The 21,671-nt window shown below is 43.4% G+C and overlaps 1 protein-coding gene across 10 annotated transcripts in view; it reads right to left on the bottom strand.

The window, feature by feature from the left end:
• Nucleotides 1-18,507, bottom strand: part of LOC117582536 — a 36,217-nt gene extending 17,710 nt beyond the window's left edge. For 4 of the 10 annotated variants that reach the window (XM_034270554.1, XM_034270623.1, XM_034270469.1 and 1 more), the window contains exons 1-3: nt 18,090-18,506; nt 15,099-15,715; nt 14,514-15,036 (exon numbers count right to left, since the gene is read on the bottom strand). In XM_034270554.1, the coding sequence (XP_034126445.1) occupies nt 14,514-15,036; nt 15,099-15,715; nt 18,090-18,150 (1,201 nt within the window). In that variant the 5' untranslated portion in view covers nt 18,151-18,506. Of the gene's footprint in view, nt 1-4,857; nt 5,779-14,513; nt 15,037-15,098; nt 15,716-18,089 lie in introns of those variants that run through there. The other 6 variants (XM_034270798.1, XM_034270384.1, XM_034270967.1 and 3 more) reach the window with 6 other exon arrangements.
• Between the last annotated feature and the right edge of the window lie 3,164 nt (nt 18,508-21,671).

Here is a 21,671-nt window from a genome sequence, read left to right as displayed (position 1 = left end):
GCAGAAGTGGGGAGAGTAGGACTCTGAAGTCATAAAAGCCCTATTAATGAATGAAATCTAAACAGAAACAGAAAATAAGAAACCAAAGCCCAAGAAAAGTTGGCAAAAATGTTATAAATAATTTACAAGTTATGGCTGGACGAGTTTCAAGGGGGAGGGGAACGTGACGACAGTGAGACTCAAGGTGGTTCACATTGTCATCGTCTTTTGTGTCTACGGGCAATGCAATTACGTGCGGATTTCATTACCTTTCGTTTGCCTTTCCACACTGCTGTGGATACTCTATGAAAGTCCTGCTCTCCATTGGTTCCCTACATTTTTCTTAAATTTCACAAAAGCATCTCCCCACAATATATGTATAATACTACCTTGGCACACTAGTTGAATTGATTAGTTTAAAATTCATAAATGTATATGTAGAATTATGCTCCTGCCTCATGCTCAATTCATAGAATTTGAATGCAAAATCTGTTAACTTTTGGTGCTCAATTAACATAGAAAGAATCGCGTAAAACCCACTTTGTAGTTGCTATAAAGCAAATGTGTTCAAATTCGTATTTGGATATTAATTTTCAGAGAATGCCGGACTTCGGCTATATTTTATTCGAAAAGTGATGTTTAGGGGCTTTCAGCACCTTGGCATGTGCCACGAAAAGAATGAATTTAATGCACTTTAGTGGTAGAACAACCACAGCGAAATAGGAAGGTGCTGCCGCGCCTGCATACATGCATACATATGTAAGTATGTAAATATGTACATACTATACATATGTACATTTGTCTGCTCTCTCTCTCTCTCTTAACGCTAAGGTCTTTGAGGTTTAGGGATAGCGAGTAACCAGTTAAGCTGCCTGCAAATTATATTAATATTGGGGCTCTTCATATCATATATTTTTTTCCGTTTCCTTCCATTTTTTTGTCCATTTCGTTTGCATGCAAAGTTTGTATAAGTTTCCCCAAAATTGTTCCTTCTTTTTCGTTTGAGTATATTAAAAATACTTTTTTCTATACATATGCATACTCCTTCCTCTCCGTATGGGAGGGGCACAGGATTTGGAGAGTGCTGGAGGCCAGGAACTGTAATTTATTTTAATGCTGGGTATTTATCATGATACACATACGTTTCCCTCCAGGTTGGACACAGCGGTAACACAAAAAAAAGCTGCTTTCTATGTGGATTATTTTACGTATTTTGTTTTTACATAAATTGTAAATTAAACATTTAAAGTGCCATGAAATTGGCAATGCCAGGCACCCTAAAAACACATGGACGCCCAGGTAATGTCCGGGCAATGGTTCATTAAAAATACATAAAATGGGCACGCGGTCCGGCCTCTATCGCTACAGCTACAACTGCCCCTGCCACTCCACCTCGATCAACTGGAAAACTAATATTTATCTAACAAAATTAATATGGTTTGTAAGCCAAATAGAGACACCGAATGGGAGAAGGGTGTGCAAAAACTGTTTGTCTAACCAAAAACAAACGACAAAATGTAGCACAATTTTCGGCAATGCATCCTCCACACAGCTTCCCCTCATTCGAAGGCCGCATTCAGAGCCATTTCGGGCTTGGAACCTTTGGAGCGATAAGCCAAATAAATAACGCAGCAGGCGGCAGTCAGCCGGCAGCATGCAACGTAGGGCAGCCACATCATGCCACAACGTTGGATTGCATTGTTCAATAAATCTATTTGGCCTCTAATCGAAACACACAGGGAAGGTAAGGGAATGGAAGAGAATGTTTCGGCATGGTACCTGGCAGAGGCAACAAATTGCCATGGATAGGATACGCACAAGACCAGCATCAGGCAGGCAGGCAGGCAGGCAGGCCGGCAGGCCGGCAGGCAGGCAACAACATATTAATCCAAATTAGCATCAAAGTGATTTAATTGCTTGGAATTTCAGCGTTGGCAAACACTTTTCCACTTTTGCGGCCATGAGGACAGACAGGACCAGGGCAGGACGCTTGTAAACTGGCCCAAAAAGTCTGCTGCTGCCCCACCTGCCAAATGCTGGCTGCATTTTGTCAACGTTTGCCCATCGATCAGGCTAAAACAAGGCTCACACTCTGCTTGCTGCACTTTAAAGTCCTTACGAGAAGGTCTTCCCCTTCAAGTGGCTCTCCCTCTATATCTATAGGTACGTATCTCAAAAGCCCTTGGCACGATTTATGTGGCTTTTAGTAATATGAGCAAATATATTACGTGACGGATCAGACCCGGGGACCTCTGGCAGGGATAGAACTAATTGAATTGCTGCCGCTGAAAACGAAACAAACTCGAAATTAATAGGCGCACATCAAAAGCAAAAAGAAACCACACCACATAAAGAAAAGGGGGAAATAGTAAAAAGAGTCCGCCCACCATCTGCTGGCGAAATTAAAGAGAGAAACCTATAAAGGCCAGGACATTAGGCCAGGCCAAAGGACAAAGTGTAGCCAACTGTGTATGAGAGGGCGCAGTTGGGGAAAGCTTGAGCAATATTTATTGAGTACGTGATCTTCTGACCAAATCCGAATGTAAGCGGAGAGTTTTGAATTTTTTATTGCGCCCCGGGATGCCGGACGCAGGACACACACACACCATTAAAATGTCCTCCTCTACATGTGTCTGTCTGTGTGTGTTCGAGTCCTGACAGCTGCCAACTTCGGGCTTCCTTTTGGCATGCAAAAGGCGGACAGGCAAGTGGCTTATTAAAAATTTTGTCAACTTGCAAACTCCTTCTCTCCGCCTTCCCTCTGGAGCAGAATCACTTTTTTATGACTTTTTCACACTCAACTTGGCCTATGCATATATATTAGCCAGAGAGTTTTTGGGCCACCCCAGGCGTCATTAAAGTCCAGCTGGATTTATTTCTAATGGAATTTTTTGAAGGACTTCAGGATTTAGAAACAATCTTCGAATGTAATTGAAAATTTGTACAAGCTAAATGGATATTTCAGACATATTTCTTTACAATCTGTACCGCACATCAATCAACAATCATGACTGGTACTGATATTTACCATTCTCTTATTAACGTTTCTCTCGCATGGAATTTTTTAAGGATTTTTCAAGTCAAATTCCCCAAGAAGACAATGAACCACCCTTTCTGTGGGACTATCCAATTGAGTGGAAGCAACAGAAACAAAAACACTCTGCCGCAAGCAAACAAAACCCCACCCACACACACACTTGTTGGGTTTTTTCATTGAGTTGTTTTCTCGACATCCACCGACTCCAAAAAGTATGCTACGAAAAACACGAGGGACTCCAGCGCATAATGAAGCTGCTCATAAACGAGGCTAAAAGAAAGCCCCTGATTTTGCCAGTCGCGGATTGTGTGAAATGTTTACTTGCTGGGAACCACACCCACACCACACCCTCTCTGCCCAGAGGAGCCATTGTTCTCGCATGAGGCATAAAAAACACTTAAAATGCCGTTAAGTTAAAATAATAAAGTTAAGCGGCCGCCGTGCAGCAACAAAATCTAATGTGACAAAGGCCTGCCATAATAACAACAGCAGCAACAACAACAGATAGAAGCGGCGCAAACGTTGCAACAATTGCTGACATATTTCACAATGTGCAACAAAAGACAAGGAAGAAACATGGGGCAGGGCAGGGCAGGACAGGGCAGGGCATGGCAGAAACAGAAGGAAGGTGACAAAAAACTAAGCCAACACAAAAGGAGAATTCAAAATGGAAATGGTTAGAAGAAAATCCAAATGTTGGGCATATTTTGCATTGTTGTTGCCCACACACACACACACATGCACACACACACGCACTGAAGAGAGGTCTTTCTCTCTTACTCTCGCTCCCTCAATTCCCCTCTGGGTGGCCTCTTCAGCGGCGGCCTTTTGTTTCAATTGTCTGTAGTTTGGTTTTAGGCGTGTGCGAGCCTCGTTATAGGTAACGGTAACTGTAACTGTTTATCCACATGTGTGAGTTTGTGTGTGTGTGTGTGTGAGAGACAATAAACGACTGTCAACATATGCGCGACGCTCCTCGGACGCCACTCCACTCCACTCCTGTGCACCGTGCACGCGTCTCTGGAATGGCGTGCGAATTATTGCCCAGGAAGATATGAAATAAAATTTAATGAAATGCTTAGAAAATGCAAAAACCCATTGGGAGGGAGGACACGAAACGAAACGAAACCCCACCAGATGAACGGTTGAGTTTCAAGTTGTCCCCTTTTGGTTGGATATATTGGGGTTTCATTTGAGCATAAACAAGACTCAAGGGGATTCTTTCAAAGTTATTTGACATAAAGGAATTGCATTGTTTTTGTTAAAATTAACATTCTCGCCCTAAATAAATTCATTAAGGCAGTGAAAGTGTAAAACAAACCATTTAAAAATATGTATGAAAAACAACATCGATAATATCAATGGAAAGATTATGGATAGAACATGCGACATCAAGAATAGTTTAGATCAGAGTCACAACATGGAAGTATAAGCTAGTAGAATAGTTTTTTGTTCGATTTTGATATAACTTATACTATAACCTATGGTTCCCTTTATCGTTGCTCAAATGCAACAACGTTAATCCCATAGACATAGTTTCCCCTTCTAAGGCACAACATTCATAGCAACAAATGAGACACGATTATATACATGAACATGCGACACCAAACACAGAACAAATCAGTGACTATTTCAATTGGTAATTGGAGCATTCGTTTACTCATTCAACGTTCACAATCAGAGATACAAATTCTCGGAATGAAAATTCTCTCTTATTGTTTATTCCAATTTGAATAGTCACCAAAGGCATAATTTTCGGTACAAACTTGTTTTTGTGGCTCCCTTTTGTCAGCTTTTCATTGGATGTGCCAGCACGGCCACATAGGTCTTGGCATACTTACTGACACTGAGCGGCATTAGGGCGCTCTGCAGGTGACTGAAGATCTGTCGATGGTGGTGGTGATGGCCCAGACTCGCACCGCTGAAGTACAAGTGGTTTTGGTGCAGCGACAGCTGCTGGTGGTGATGATGATGGTGGTGGTGCACCGCAGACAGTTGCTGCTGCTGCTGCTGCTGCTGCTGGTGGAGTTGCTGCTGTTGCTGATGAGATTGCTGTAGATGGTGATGTTGCTGCTGCTGCTGCTGCTGCAGTGCAGAATGTTGCTGATGAGCCATCAGTTGTTGTTGTTGCTGCTGCTGATGGGATTGCTGGGGAATATGTTGCTGCTGTTGTGAGTGGTGTGGCTGCTGCTGCTGCTGCTGCTGCTGCTGCTGTTGTTGTTGCTGGTGTCCATAGGTTCCGTGTGGCTGTGGTACTCCTCCGGATGCTGATGCCGTCGGTAGGGATACTATTGCTGCGGCGGCTGTCGCTGCAGCTGCTGCTGCTGCTGCAGCCGTTGCTGTGGCGGTGGCCGTGGCTAGAATGTGATGATGCGTGGTGGATGAGCGATGCTGGCTCGGGAGGCTGTGTATGGAGGCGTGCACCGCCGACTGATAGATAATACCGTTATTCGACATGGCCGTCATCGACTGGTGGTGGGCATACGCCATCGTGGGTCCGGCATGACCCACATTTTGTGCCGGAACGGCGGCCGCTGCCGCCATGCTGCTGGCCGAAACGGGGGCCAGCGGCAACGAGCGATAACCGGCCATAGATGCACAGGAATCTCAAGCGATCCTCAAAACTCTCCAACCGATTTGATTGTTCACTGTTCGCACACTAAATATTCACACTGATCTCACACGCAGATCCGAAACTGTTTCATTTATTGCTTACGTTGTTGTTGTTCTTTTGTTGGCTGGCGCTTTGAGCGTCTTTTCGCTTGCGAATACGAGGGTTGACTAAGTGTGCGACCCACCCTCCTCGAGATTATTTCCTACAATTTTTGTACGTTAAATTTGTAAGTTGAATACATTTTCCTTGCGTATATATTAGATGGGAGTAGATTTTAGGCTTAGTTCGGGGTTGATAATGTCACTTCGTGACGCTGATAAGGTCCGACCGCTTATTATCTTGACATCTCAATCTACCATCGTACCCCCATAGCCCCATCTCGAATCACGACGAATCTCCAGAATCTCCGGTGTCGAGTCGTGTGTCAACACAAAATCTAGACACACTGAAAACTTCACAAATTTCCTGGACAACATAGCTAATAGTTAAATATTTATTATTTTCAACTGAAATTTGTTGAGTTGTTTTTTTCTTTTAGTTTTCGTATTACATTTGTTTGGGAAGCCTTGAACTAAAGTTCAACCTTAAACGAGTTGCTCAAGCTTGGCAGAAGTTGCATCGGTGGCTTCCCGATATGGTGGGCCACGATATTTGTCCGAGTTATCAACTGACAGACTGTCAGGCAGAAAAACTAGACCAAGATAAGCCTTGGTCTCGTGCCCATAAACAATGTACAAGAATTTCGTGAGTCACAATTATGGGGAAATGCATAAATTCTTAAATCCGAAATTCTTTAACTTCAAAATAGAGTCATTACTAGATCAATATGATTATTTAGCTAAAACACCAATTGACAACATCAATAAAACACTACAGACATGAAGATACACATAAAAACACATATATAATGGACATATAGGATATAGTTGGATATACGATGTGGCAGCTATAAAGTCCAGACAGAGATCTTAAGTACACCAATTAAATTGAATCACATTAACATGGACACAACATCGAAAACGAAAACGACAACGAGAACGACAACGATAAATAAACCAACAAACAAACAGAGGCAAAGTGTAAGCAAATTACATAAACAAATTGAGGGAAATTGGTAGCTTGAAGGATGTAAACCATCATCATGTGGATTTTGGGTGGGGAACAGAAGAGGAACCTTGTTGCTCCTGAGCGAGTGAGTGCGTTAATACTGATGGCCAAATATTGGCTTATCGCTGAACATCCTCACGCGCTCCGCGCTTGGAAGTACGCGATTTACGTATCACGTAACGTAATGGTAGCCCGTAGGAAAAGCGGCGACAACGACCCACGTGCGACGCGCTTGGCCAAGGTCTGAGAACTGAAAGCTGAAACGGAAATAACGGTACCCAGCGCACTACACAAGGCCATTCGGCTCGCGAGCTGCCTGCCGTCGGCTAACGGGACATGCCGAGCGCCAGGATTCGTCGGTTGTCTGTGCCCTGGCGCCTCCAAGAGAGCGATAGAGATGGAGCATGGCTTCTGTGCCGAGATGATGGATATTTGAGAAAAGTGTGTGGGTGTGTGTGTGTGTGTGTGTGTGTGGGGGGTGGTGTTGTTTTGGCAGTGGCTCTGTTAGTGAACTAGAAAAGGGGCTGGGGGGATGGAGAAAGTGTAGGAGGCTTCAATAGTGTTGTGTGGGTGGATTGTTCTCTCCAATTGGTTTGGTGTAGAATGCACATCAAGGTCTACTACACATACAGGCACGGTCAAAATAGTAGCATCATCTTCATTATAATATATTTATGTGTGCAGCCCTCTGTTCCCCCAATCAATTTATTTATGCAAATGTCTTGACTCTCGATTATCCAATAAATAGGAAGAAATATTTATAGACTATGCCAACTATCATATTATGGGAGATGCGTTCTTGTAAAGCATTCCACTATTCATTTCAACGCAACTGTGGCATAAACCTTCCTTTAATCACACACTTTTAGGACATCAACGCTCGGTATTAGCCTAGTTTTCCTTTCCCTGCGTTTTGGAAGGACTGGCAACTGTGTGTGGGTTGGTCGACAACAGCACCTACACCCTACACACACACACACACAAATGCAGAGGATTTCTATTGCACAACATATTTTAGGGGTTGGTGCCCCGACTGTTAGAGACCTGCGCAATAGATTATTATGACCCAAACCCCCAACCCCCCAACCAGCACACCCGACAAGCGCCTAAAACTTTCGAGGCTCGTCGGCTCCATTTGGTCCTACCCCAAAAAACAAAAAACCGCCCGAAACAAGAACAATAACAAAGAGCATAAAGACAGGACGAGACAGGAGGAGAGCGCACAATTTGCACGTGCCTGGAAAGCCTTTTGGACACCTTTTCAAGCCCCATAGCCAAAAGACAGTGGAGTAGGATACCGGAGGAGTTCCGCTGGAATTTTTAATCAAAACTGAAGCGTAACGCCAACGTGCAACTATGCCACTTGCAACATGTGCGACGCACGAGATTTGCTAACTATTTACATATATTTTATGCACAAATTATATATTTAATTAGGAAATTCATATCAGGTTAAAATTTGGGTTATTGATGGTAAAATGCTAGGCAAAAGTTGACCAATTAAAGGAAGTTTTTGTAAACAAAACTTTAAGAAATTTGCTAGAGCCCCACAAATAACGGATAATTGGATGGAGAGCTGACACTTTGTTGGTGCTGAATCAATCTATTGAGCAGATAAAATCGTTTCAGATGAGTAACTATTTGACGTAATTCTCCAACTCCAGTTTCGGTAAAGTGGACTGTTTAATTACTCAAAAAATGTATGTTATAAATCGTTTAACATATCTGGTATGTTCACCCCGAAGTCCTTGAATAGCTCTTGCAACACAATATTAATAACAAAGGGACTTGCATTCAAATATCTACTTAACATTGCCTTTCGGGGTGGAGGGCTGGTCAAGCGCCTGAACTAATTTGTCTCCGATAAGGAAAACTATGTAAAGGTTTTGTTCTGTGCAAAATAAGGGCAATTATCAATCGGGTAAGGAACTCCATCGGCATCGAATTACAGTCGGAAGCCACATAACGCTGACAAGGAAACTCGGCAATGCCACTCATACTTATCCTCCAACTCACAACTGCACTCTGGAGATCACCCAAAAGCAACAGTGCTGAAATTTTTGATTGTGTTCTGTCACACTCATGGCGAAGATTGAGTGAGAGAGTCCAATGATTTCACGGACTGTACGTTTTGCCAATAACCAATCATGTCATTTGCCTTTTATTATATGGCGTGGTCAAGTGTAAATGTAAACAAAAATTTGAATAAAAAGCCAAGTGGAAGCCGTCGCTATTGAGTTCTCAAATGACGGTCCAGTAACCATGTTTTTCGTTTGGATTCTCGGATTATTGCTGTTGGGCTCTATGCAGGTGGAGGCCAAGTTCAAGAGTCTCCTCTGTGTACCCCATGATAAGGACTATGCTGATTTTTTTATTTGCAAAATTAATGCCATCAGTCGGTACAAGAACTCGATATCTATTGGGTATCGAATCAAGCAAACATTCGGAAGTAATCTTATCGTGAGAATTTTGAGAAAGGAGTCACGACGAAATCTTCTTTTAACTCTTTCTTTTCTTCCCGCAGCTTCGAATGGAGCTGTTCAAAAGAGCAAATGGCTGGCGTCCTTTTCTATACAATGTCACTCTGAATGTATGCGACTTCTTGGATAATGCTAAGAACAGGAACACACCCAACGGCGCTCTCTTTAGTCTGGCCTTTTCCTATTTCAGTCAGTATCTAAACAAGCCCTTGAAGTGTCCCTTCTATGTGAGTAACCTGAACATGATTTTGGACCTAGTTTTAGTCTTCGTTTTGCTTTTAGGCCAATGACACTATGGAGATCATGAACTTTGTGTGCAATATGAAGAGGTTCCGGAGTCGTTTCCCAATAGAAAACGGCGAGTATGCTGCTCAGTTCAGTGTGTATCACAAAAAGATTCTAAAGTATACAATTAATGGCTCAATGGAGTACTACAACTACAAAGAGCATTAAATGACACGCAAAGCATCATGGGTAAATAAATCATGTTTAGAAGCATTCAAAAATTATTGGGATAGTTCAACAATTTCTTGGCAAGTCTTCTAGTGTAAGTCTAGGAGTTCAGAGTCTTACAATATTATATCGTTACGAGTAAGAACTAACTATTTCTACTTTCTATTTCTTATATCAATCAGTTTCTAAACAGGCCCTTTAAGTGCCCCTTCTTGAGGGTTTATTAGACACAAGATGAGCTCGAGTGCATGAATCATTAATTAAAACATGAACTAAAATGGTTTGATTCGCACTTGTGGCTCTTTGTTAATGAGTTCAATAGGAACGTATTCGAATCAAAATCACATTGAATATTTTCGTGGCAGAAGAGATTGATTGAGTGCTGAAATTTTTGAATGTATTCTTTCACAGTCACGGCAAAGAGTCTAATGATTTCATGGGCTGTACGTTTTGCTGTAGGAATGCAACCTTTAAAAACCAATTGAGTAATCATGTCATTTGCCTTTTATTATATGGCGTGGTCACGTTTATATGTATGTCTATCGGATATTCATTTAGAATATATACTGAACAAAAATTCGAATAAAAAGCCAGATGGAAGTGGTCGCTATTTAGTTCCCAAATATTACTGCACCATTAACAATGTTTTTGGTGTGGATTCTCGGATTATTGCTGTTGGGCTCTATGCAGGTGGAGGCCAAGTTCAAGAGTCTAAACTGCGTGTCCTTCGATAAGGACTATGCTGAGTTTTATATTTGCAAAATTAACGCCATCAATCGGTACAAGAACTCGATATCCGTCGGGTATCGAAACAAGCAAACAATCGGAAGTCATCTAATGGTAAGAATTTTGAGAAAGGAGTAACGACGAAATCTTCTTTTGACTCTTTATTTTCTTCCCTCAGGTTCGGATGGAGCTGTTCAAAAGAGCAAATGGCTGGCGTCCCTTTCTATACAATGTGACTCTGAATCTATGCGACTTCTTGGATAACGTTAAGAACAAGAACACACCCAACGGCGTTCTCTTTAGTCTGGCCTTTTCCTATTTCAGTCAGTATCTAAACAAGCCCTGGACATGTCCCTTCTATGTGAGTTACCTCGACTTGTATATATAAATTTATGATTTTTGATCTAGTTATAGTCTTTGCTTTGCTTTTAGGCCAATGACACTGTGGAGGTCTTGAACTTTGTGTGCGATTTGAAGAGGTTAAGGAGTCGATTCCCTATAGAAAACGGCGAGTATGCTGCTCAGTTCAGTTTGTATCACAAAAAAATTCTAAAGTATACACTTAATGGCTCATTGGAGTACCACAACTACAGAGAGCATTAAATGATAAGAACATCATGAGTAAATAAATCATGTTTAGAAGCATTCAAAAAACATTGGGAAAGTGCAAATATTACTTGGTAGTCTAGGAGTCTAGAAGGAGGTTAAGCCTGAACGAATTCTTTTAGCTATTTCGGAATTTGACACGGTGAAGGCTCTTAGCAATGGAGCAGTTATGAATCGACACTTTAAATGTAAAACGCAAAAGATTGCAATATAAAAGTAAGCACTAAATGCGTGCCACAGCTTAATTAGATTATGGCGAAGATAAAATCAATGTCCCTGACCGAAGTTCCGCTTAGGTGAGCATTTTAACTGTCCATTGTTTGAGAAGATAGATCTCAAATGAAATCAATCAACTTTGAACGGCGTACGTCATGCGAAATCATACCAACTGAAAGAGTATTCCATCATTAAAAGTTAACAGCATTAATGATTGGAAGCTATACTATCAAATCCAGTCTGGACAATCCAATGCCCCTAATGGTGAAACCCTCTGTGTACACTCTAAATCAAATAGGCTCGCAAATTAGGCATTTTAATGTGTGATTAGAATGATAAAACCAGTGAAAAAAGATTATCTTGGTGCGGCACAAATGGTCAAAGCAAATCAGGGCATGGCATACGGCCTAAAACAAAAAAAAAAACACACTCGCACTCATAGAAATTTGACACAATAATCAAACAAAAAGTGGTAGAGTGGGAGCGGGATGGACGTGCACAGGGATCCGGCACAGTTGAAAACAAGCGAAAAGAACGCCAGTATTGCCGTAGGCGTGGCAGCGTCAAATTAGGCACAGTGTTATCTAATTAGCCACCTACAGAGCCAACTAGCACCCCCGCTGCCGACTCTCTATCAAGGCTGCCTGAGTGTGTGTGTGTGTGTGTGTGTGTGTGTGTGAAGTGGTACCAGGCGCCGGCCATCATATTTTGCAATTTAACTCACACGAAAAGATTTCTTTTTTGCCACTTTTTTCCACTCACTCCGCTCGCAATCACTTCTTTTTTGTATTTTCGCCTTCTCTTTTTATACGCTTTGGACGCGCGCTCAAGTTTCATAACAACGGAAATGCAAAAGTTTTGTGCAAAACAAAGCGCAAACTTTTTTATTTCTCTTGGCAATTATGTGCTCAAGGAAAGAGATAGACGCGCAGAGACAGTGGCGAAGGGAGGGCGAGCCATAGGGAGAGAGAGACAGAAGCGAAGCAGAGGTGCAGGCCAAATAATGATAATGAAGCACACAAGGCACATGGCCTGGGCCCAGGTCCGGCACCGAAAGGATTTTCGAAGAAAAGTGCACAAAAAGAAGTGAACAAATTGTAACGGTTTTTTTTTTATACGGTTTGTAATTTTTTTGGTTGTTGTACCCAGTAGAACGTAGAGTCTAACGGTGATTCTAAAATGAATTTGTAAAGAGAGTAAAGGATAGGATAGATTTCGACTACATCCATAACTCTGTCCAAAGCAAATTCAAAAGTAATGAAGGCGAATTTCCCTTTAGGAGCAGTAACTACATGAGATAATAATAAGATCTCCTGGGCTTGCTCTTAATCATCTTTGTATGATCATTACCAGTATTATTTTTTGTCATAAAAATATTTATAATATAAATATATTGAAATCTGTAACGATCGGTATCCTTAAGTCGAGCTTTTCTGCCCCCCCCAACGATTTGGATTCAACATATGATGGGTCTTGCATGCAAAAGTATCTCTCAAATTCCACCCATGTGTGTGTGTGTGTGTGTGTGTGTGGGGGGTAATTTGTTTAATTTTCTTTCCCATTCAAACAAAACAAAAAAAAGAAACAAATCAAAAAACATTATGCTGATAGAGAATAACTCACCCAGAGGCAAATCACGTGGTTTTATTTGTATTTTTTTTGAAGGTTGGCCGCCTTTCAGCTAATGGCCATGATATAGCGAAAAACTAAAGACAAACTAAATTAAAATATTTTAAATTCAGAGCTGGCTAAAGTTTTATCAATAAAATGCTAGCGGAGCCAGAGTTTCCCTGTCCTTCTCTTGCTCTCTCCCTCTATATATATATTTTGTGTGTGCTTTGCTTTTGGATTTGTTTAACAGGCAAATCAGATAAGGATCTTTCAAATGTCTGCATTCAACATACCACATACGAGTATGCATGAGAGAGAGAGAAGGCAGAGTGGGGGCACCAGTCTGGGGTCTCTCGTGCAATTGAAACATCAGCAATACTTGAGCTTTTCAATATGTCACCCCCACACAGAGGGCAAGAGACTCTGGTGCCTTGAATCTGGCCTAAAAATCACTTATGCCTTGGCCACTTCTTCGTTTTGGCTGCTGCCACTTCTGTGTTCCAACCCCGTCAGCACAATTGGCGGACACTCATGTATCGAGTGCGATAATCAACATCTCCTACTCCTCCTTAAGCCAGTCGAACTACCGTATTTCTGTGAACATCAGCACATTTGCTCAATGGCCCCCAGGCCATGGCTGGCTGGCTGGCTGGCTGGCCGTCGTTGTCAAGTTGTCACTTGGCTAATCGGCGCAGGGATCTCTTTACGAAGAAGAATCGTTTCGAGCATTTATTAGACGCTGCCAAAATGTGTGGCTGATGCCAGCTGGCATGTGAATCATTAAAATAGATTTTTCTAGCCACTGATAAAATTACAAATGCATTTACAGATCGATGGTTACCAGAAAGAAGTCTTGAAAGGCCGATCAGAATGAGTGAACAAATACAAAAAAAAAATATTTAATTTCACAAGTTAGAGCCAAGAGAAACTTTCAATTGCTACCAAGTCTGGAAGTCATTGAGAGAGTCTTAAGCACTCCACGCTCAAGCGAATTGATTTGTTCCTTCTTGGAGGCAAAGCAAATCAGTGGAGCCCCACTCTCCCCACTCGCCAGGATGCTTGTAAAACTTGCTTGTAACTTGTTACTCAGCGCACACATCGCTAATGAACACTGGAACCTCTGGAGCGGTGGGGAGTTTGTTGTTTTGTTCGCTGTTTGTTTTGCCCTGGCCAGCAACGAAACAAATGGGACGGACCCGGGGGGAAGTCCCCCTGGAAGTCATTCAGTCTAGAGATAGAGCTGATGACGGGTGTGAAAATCAATGGGCAATGAGCATCGTCCATTCACAGCTGAGTGCAGTCCGGCCCTGAGGGTCGCTCAAGACGTTTCACGATTTAATTGAATAATTGTTAGGCATGCCACGTACACTGGGAGAGTTTACAGAGTGGGACCAGCGACCTCCTCCAAAATCAGCGAAAATTTCGCCTGACCCTTTAAACTAACACAAAATATCGTAGGAAATGGCCACAAAGGAATGGCCGGCCTGGTTGAATTTTGTGCAAACAAAAGCGTGGATATCTTCCCAAAAGAGACTGCGCCAGAAATTCGTTTGGCAGGCCTGGATGCAAATGCACCTGCACCTGCAGCTGACCCTGCCACACCTGCTGGACATCCTCCCTAACAAATTTATGCACCGCATTTGAAATTCATTGAGGAAACGCTTGGCAAATCCCAGAGACTTACCGTTCCCAAGTGGCACATTCGTTTGCGCTGTTGTCGATTGTTGCTGCTGCTGCTGCTGCTGCTGCTCCGATGTCACCGTGTTGGACAATTTATTTGCTGTTGACGTTGTGGTTGTTGCTGCCTCCAGCTTGCTGCCCCCAGTACCATTAATGGCCAATGTGGTGGAGCTTTTGCCTAGCCTCAGTATCGTTGTGCCTGCCGAAGAGGTGGATGGTGCTGCTACCGTGCCTGCTCCTGCTCCTACTCTCGCTGCTGCTGCTGCTGTCGCTGCCGCCTTGAGCTTGTGTAGCGCTCCAGGCATGCCCTTGGCCGCCTTTGAAGTGCGTGTCACGCTCAAAACATTCGCTGAAGTGGTAGCCGCCGATACGTTCACAGGCGGCGAAACGGTCATGGAGGAAGTGCTGCCAGATGTGGAGTTGCGTATGACCAAAATGGATTGTGACTTCTCCAGTCGCTTGAGCGTCTGCAGCACGAACGGTGATTTGCCATCCCCATTGCTCTCCGAGCTGAGGCTTCGCGAGGCCTACACAGTGGAAAGAACGTTCAATGTGTGAGTCCATTCCGCGTGAAGTGATCTCTACTTACATGCTTCAGCAGGAAGGGCCTCTCTATGAGCTTGGTCTGGTTGCCGTTGGCCTGTTTCGTTCGCTCCTGCGCCTTCAGCACGCTCTCCAGCTGACTGGCATTGATGGGCGTCTGCAGCAGGATCGTGTTGCTGACTGTATCCTTGCCAACACCAGCGCTGCTGGTGCTGCTGCTGCTGCTGCTGGCCACAATGGATATGGTGGAGCTGGTGCTGGTGGTGCTGCCCGAGCTCTGAACAATCGTCTTGCGAGCCACTGTGGTGGTCGTTGGCAGTTGATTGAGCGTAATGGCTGTGGACGCCTGGGCGGCCTTGTCCTGCTGCTGCTGCTGCTGCTGCTCGTTGAGAAGGGTGAGAATGTCCTGCTTGTTCTGGATAATGATCTGACCGTTCTCGTTGCGCGTGCCCCGCAAAAGGATAATGTTGCTGGTGTTGACTCCATTTGGTGGCTGTAGCTGCTTTTGTTGCATGGCCCCGATCTTGAGAGTCCTCGCTGTGGCTTTTGTGCTTGTTGCTGATGTTGTTGTTGTTGTTGTTGTTGTTGTGGTGCCAGCCTCATTTCTGCTTAGCTTGCCACTGCTCTGGGATCTGATTAGGACATTTTTGGCTTTGATTTGAGCTGGAAAGCAGAAGAGACAAAAGATTAAAATGCGATTTGAACTGTCGCTGACCCCAAAAGCTGACAAGCCCCTCGCCCGGAAAGGCTTCTATTGTATGCAGATTGAATGGAAACTGCACACTTCATAACCGCAAACAAGATTTATGACTGGCGAGTCAAAGGGATCGGTTTGGGGATCGAATACTGGAGAAATATGGCATTAGAAATCGACAGAAACGTGCGGAGCGTGCGGAACGTCCGAAATATGACAGACGATGGGCGGCGTGGCCAAGAGTTGGCCATTGTTGCACTTTCCCAGGGCCAGCCGAGTCCTGGCAAATGTTGAGCGGTCAGTGGCTTAGACACACACTCACACACACACACACACACACACACACAAAACATTTTGTTGGCTAACAATGCGTGGTGGGGTGGGGTGGGGTGGGGTGTGGTGTGGGTTGTTGTGGGGCAACTGGCGCTAAATCAAGCGAAAGACGACATGTTTATGGCTGGTACGAAGGACTTGCGACTACGTAAGAGGACTACTTAGCACAGGCAGGCAGGCTGGCAGGCAGGCAGGCTGGCAGGCAGGCAGGCAGGCAGGGCCCCAGCCAAAACGCAATAAAAGTGCAACAAACAAACAAACAAACAAAACAGAGCACAGGGGTAGAAAGTAATGGCGGGGCTGACACTGTGTTCGGGGTGGGGTGGTTTGGGTTGCAAGGGGGCCCAGAGGCTTACATGCGTTGCCAAATATAGACTCTCCTCAAGGCTGAAAGGCGACAACAGACACGAAACGTAAAGTGCGCGCCGGAAACATTTGAAAATGTAGCCTAAACACTTGTCCGGCCTTTATGCCCGTGTCCGTCCGGCACACCGTTCACCCCTCACCCTTCACCATACCATTCTTGGCCCACTGTGACTGTTTGTTTTCGAAAAAACGTGCGGGTCATAATTAGCCGCCTTCAGCTGCTGTTCCTGCTGCCCCCTGCCCGCTAGTCTTCTTTCTACTTGGGTGGGACACAAACACACACACACATGGGACCCACCATTTGATCAACGTGGACGAGTGTCTGTCTCCTGCCATCCTGTTCCTCCCGTCTCTCTGCCGTCTCTACATATGTCTGTGTGGAAAGGTCGCCAGAGCCAGTGGCAGTGCCAGAGCCAGACCCGACCCGAACCCGGAACCCAGTAGCAGTGGCCCATTCATCCAGGCGCACATACTTCATTGTAATGTATGGCGGGGACTATAGACCATAGGCCATGGAGCAAACAAATACGAACCAGAGGAGCAGAGAATAGGGCCCGGCCCAGAGTCCGCGTCACACATAAAACACTTTTCCGTTGTGCTGAAGTTTCGCATATTTTTGCGTTCGTCGCGGCTTTTGATGGGCCCTCGCGCACTTGCACAGTGGTACGTGAAGGCGCCAAAAGTGTGCGGATCTAGCTTTTGTTTAGAATCGTCCACATTTCCAACCTAATATATGTGTGGTCTGTGCCAATGTGCCTTGGGTGGTTGGGTTGCTGTGCAACACGACAAATTGCAAGTCTATTGAATTTTTATTAGAAGCATAAATCAAAAGAGCGTTAGATCTGCCAGGCAACATTTTTGGCAGGAGTTCGATAAATATGTCAATAGATGTTTGTCCAAAGATTGCAGCCAGCAAAGGGGGTTAAGAAAAAGAAAATGACAGTGTGCCGTCTGGCAATAGACGGGGGGAGATGATGGAAGCCAGAAAGATTATTATATTTTATATGTAACCTCCCCTCACCTAAGCAAAGTATGATCTAGATCTCAGCTGTCTCAGTGATTCAGTGTCTGGTTATTTTCGCAATCCATCAACTATATTTAGTTCTTGCTTTCGAATGGGGGCTATGTTAACAACTTGTAAATAATTAAGTTAATTGATGATAGCCATAAATATAACGGTTGAAATCCGCAGCGTAATTTTCAGATGCCAAAAGGTTGCCAGATCGAGCTACACAAAGCAGCTGATTTGAACCAAAGGAATTTTGCAATGGAGTAAAGGAATGTATGCACATAATGCATATTATTAATGAGCAATCAATTGTGAGCGCTAGTTATAAGTAAGCACTATTTAAATATCCTCCTAGTCATGACACATATTCTGTACGAATGAAAATAAAAGCGAAATGCGAAACACCTGACGCCAATGGGTTAACGGGACCCCCAACCACCCGCCCCCCAGTGCGAATAAAGCAAAGCAAAGTAAAACAAAACTAATTGGAAAACCAATACGTTAACAGCGTAATCGAAGCACACTAAACGGCTATCAGGTCGACAAAACAAGAACAAACGCAGATTGTGACACACACACAGTACTGAGGATGGGGAAGGGTATTTGTTCGGGGTGCAGGGCCTATTGGCACTTACTTTGCTGCCGCTGGAGTTTCAGGGAAGAGGCGCTGCAGCTGGCATCGGGCACATTTTCCATGTGCCTGGCTTTTTCACAATTTCAGAATTAACAAAAACCTTGCTGAGGCACATCTATTCGATTTTCGGTTGCATTTTTGCACACACAACACTCGCACGCACACACAGTCGCACGCGTTCACACCAACACAGGTGTAGGAGCAGAACTCTGGGATAGATATCGAAAAAAGGTAAACAAAACTTTTCCACGACTTTTCGTCTTGCTACGGGGGGCATGCACGTTTTATGGGGGCTGAGGTGTGTCCCAGTCTTCAAATGCATTAAATGCAATAAAAAATCAATAATATTCCTTTTTCACACACGAAATTATTAAAAAAAACTATAGCGAAAATATTTGGTTACTCCAAAACTAGTGCTGAAAAAGGTCACAGCGCTTCCACTTCACAGCACTCAAATAAATCGATTATTCTAACAGCTGATTGGAGTGTGCTGCCACCTAGTTATAATCATTGTGGCGCCAGAATTTGGTAATTTTAAATTTCATTTGTTGGCATTTGAGTTGTTTACTGGTTTTTCATTTTTTTTGTAAGCTGTTCCGCAATTTTTTTTTTCCTAGAAAATCCTTAAAATAAAAACCATAAACTTTCGCCACACGTTTCTTTGCAACATTCCCTTTTCCGTTGCTCCGCAGCGAAGCGGAAGTTTCGCCATCTCGCTCTCTCAATAGGCGTGCGGCGACGAAGCAGAATAACAGTGGTCAACAAATTCATCCTTTTTTTCCTGATTTAAAGTTTTTTTTTCATTGATATTATTTTTTTTCGAAACCGGTCTATATAAAAAACATATTTCATTAAATATTTTTGGAGTCCAAAGTCAATCAAATAATGTGAGTTTGCTGTCCGCGTTTTTTCTTGCTGTTTACTAGTGTAATTGCCAGTGCCAGTCGGTGCCAGTGTTCCATGCTGGCTATCTACATACACATGTGTCGTTGTTGTCGCTTTTGTTGCACATTGAAAATAATATACAAAATAATTGAATTACTTGAAATGTGATGTATGTATGTATGTATGTATGCACATACAATGTATGTAAGTGAGTAAGGGGCGTTCAGGGTGGTGTTGGGTACTGATAAGATCCATCAATGCTAAAGCGCCCCCAGAGATCGTTTTTCAGCACAGGGTGCCTCTCGGCTCACTCGTTTTCCGTATGATAAGAGCCGTACATTTGGAATTAAGCGTGAATCAAAAACGTGACTGTTCCTCCGCTCGAGCACCGGCACGTAAATTATGCTGATGACACGGGGCTGAATCTGCCACTCCCCTCCACCCCAACTCACCGCATACATAGAGGCAGGCAAGCAGACAGGCTCAAGCTCACAATTTCAATGATTGCGGCGGTTTTGAAAAATACCAGCACGTTTCTACCAGCCCAGACCCAAAAGAATTGCTGGTAACTGGCTTCGGCTGCCATTTGATCGCTGCACACAAATATTTACAATACCATTTAATGACATTTTGCCACAAAAATAATCTGATCTGGGAATAATCAGTACTCGACTGTTGGATACCCCCTACAATGAATTGTGGACTTGTTTGGATGCCGGATCATGCCTTTCTTTCCATCTTTTGTAGACACCCAAGAGTTTTGTTTACACAAATACACACATACAGATGTACACACATACCAATGTATGGAAGTAAATATATATGTATGTACATATTTCTATGTATATGCATAGCCTTGTATTCCGCGAGTACCGGGTATTGGCTACACCCCATCACACCCCTCCTCAAGAAGGCTTGCAATGCCTTTTTCTGGTTTTATGCATTTATTTGGTTAATTGGGCCTTTGAACTCGTCGCCAAAGACGAAAACACAGAGACGATGATGAAAACAAAGCAGAGATAAAGTCATGCGCGACGAAACTTGATTTAAAACAAAAGCCCGCGTGTTTCCTACGGAGAGGGCTGCGACGCTGTCAACGCCCCCTTGGCGACGGCAGGCAAAGATAATGATTATAAAAATACGCCAATCAAAATGCAATTGCAATATGAAATACCCATATATTAATTATACTAATAATATCACATTCTTTTCAGGGGGCGTTTGGTTTACTGTATAGAGATTGGACGCCCCCCACATGATCATGATCTGAGTCACTTTGTGAACTGTGGCAACAGAGTTAGGAAATAACTTAATAAAAACAAAATGCAAGTTCTTATTTTGGCCGGCGGAAAAGCAACTTGTAATAAAGCTGCAGCGAGAGAGAAAATGCCAATAAAATCAGTAGCTGCAGCATCCACATCACTGTGAGCGGCCTCTAACTGTAAATGGCCAATACATGCATGCAGTGTAAGTTGCTTTTGTAAATGCGTGCAGCTTGAGAGTAACAGAGTTAGAGGGAGAGAGAGAAAGAGTAGTTTAAGAGAGTGGAGTGTGTGAATCAGTGCAAATATCGCAGGTATGTAGATGGAAGCGATAAGACACAGGCCTTGTAAAACCAGAAGAGCGGCACAGTGGGAGATAAGTCGAGCCAGGTAAAGAAAATTTCCTAGACCGTACTAGGTTTTGCCTTAGATCTCTGCAAACATATTTTAATTGCCAAACAATTTTCGTTGTTGGCTTCATTTCCCCTCTGCAATGAAATCCGTTCCACAGTGCTTGGCTCTCAGCTCCATTGCATTGCTCCGTACTCCGACGCCGACTGCAGTTGGATGCCGTTGGCACACATACACAGCCACTGGTACGCACACTCTTACACACAAAGCCGGTTTTTGGGGGAGCCTTAACCCAACAGCAGTCAAAATGTGGCAAAATGTAGAAAAGGAAAAATGTGTGCTGGAAAAATGCACGGCATGCACCAAAACAATAGCAAGAGCAGCGTCAACAAAAGGCTACAGCGATAGCAAATGATATGGCTAACAAATAATCGAAATCCTCGTCGTACATTATACGGTTGACTGAGGAAACCAGTTCCATTGCAATTCCAACCGATCACACAGCACCAGAAATTACGTATCACGAAAATAATATTTGCATACCCTTCCTTGCAAGAAGTGATATTGTTTTGAGCAGATGTTTGGCATTCTCGATCAGCCTCCGCCGCCGACCAAACGTCAGTCAAACTTTACTTAAATTCCGCTCTTATTTCATACATAATAGGTTAACGAAGATCAATCTAAAAGGGTATCGAAAGCTTCGGCTCCCACAGCTAGATTTACTATCTTGTTTTTGGTTTCTTCTTCTTCTTTTGCGGCTGCCAGAAGCAGCAATAACAACGACAATATTGTCTTTGAGCCTGGTCTTTGTCTTTGCGTCAAACTAATGTTACATACACATACACACAAATACACATGTAGACCATTTCGTTTTGTTTTTTGCTTATTTGTGCATTCTTTGTGCCCACCTGTCGGTGCAATATTAATTTGTCGAAACCATTTAAATGGAGAATCTGGAGCTGGGTCCATATGTTCTCTTAATTGTGGAAGTAAAACCTTTTTCTGGCTAAATGTAAAACAATTCACAAGCAGCAACAGGTAAACAAGCAGACATATCCACACTTACACACACCGATGCGGACATA

The sequence above is a fragment of the Drosophila guanche genome, unplaced genomic scaffold, assembly GCF_900245975.1.
Source record: "Drosophila guanche unplaced genomic scaffold, DGUA_6, whole genome shotgun sequence".
In the NCBI taxonomy this organism is placed as follows: Eukaryota; Metazoa; Arthropoda; class Insecta; order Diptera; family Drosophilidae; genus Drosophila; species Drosophila guanche.
This window is presented reverse-complemented; position numbering and strand designations above follow the sequence as displayed.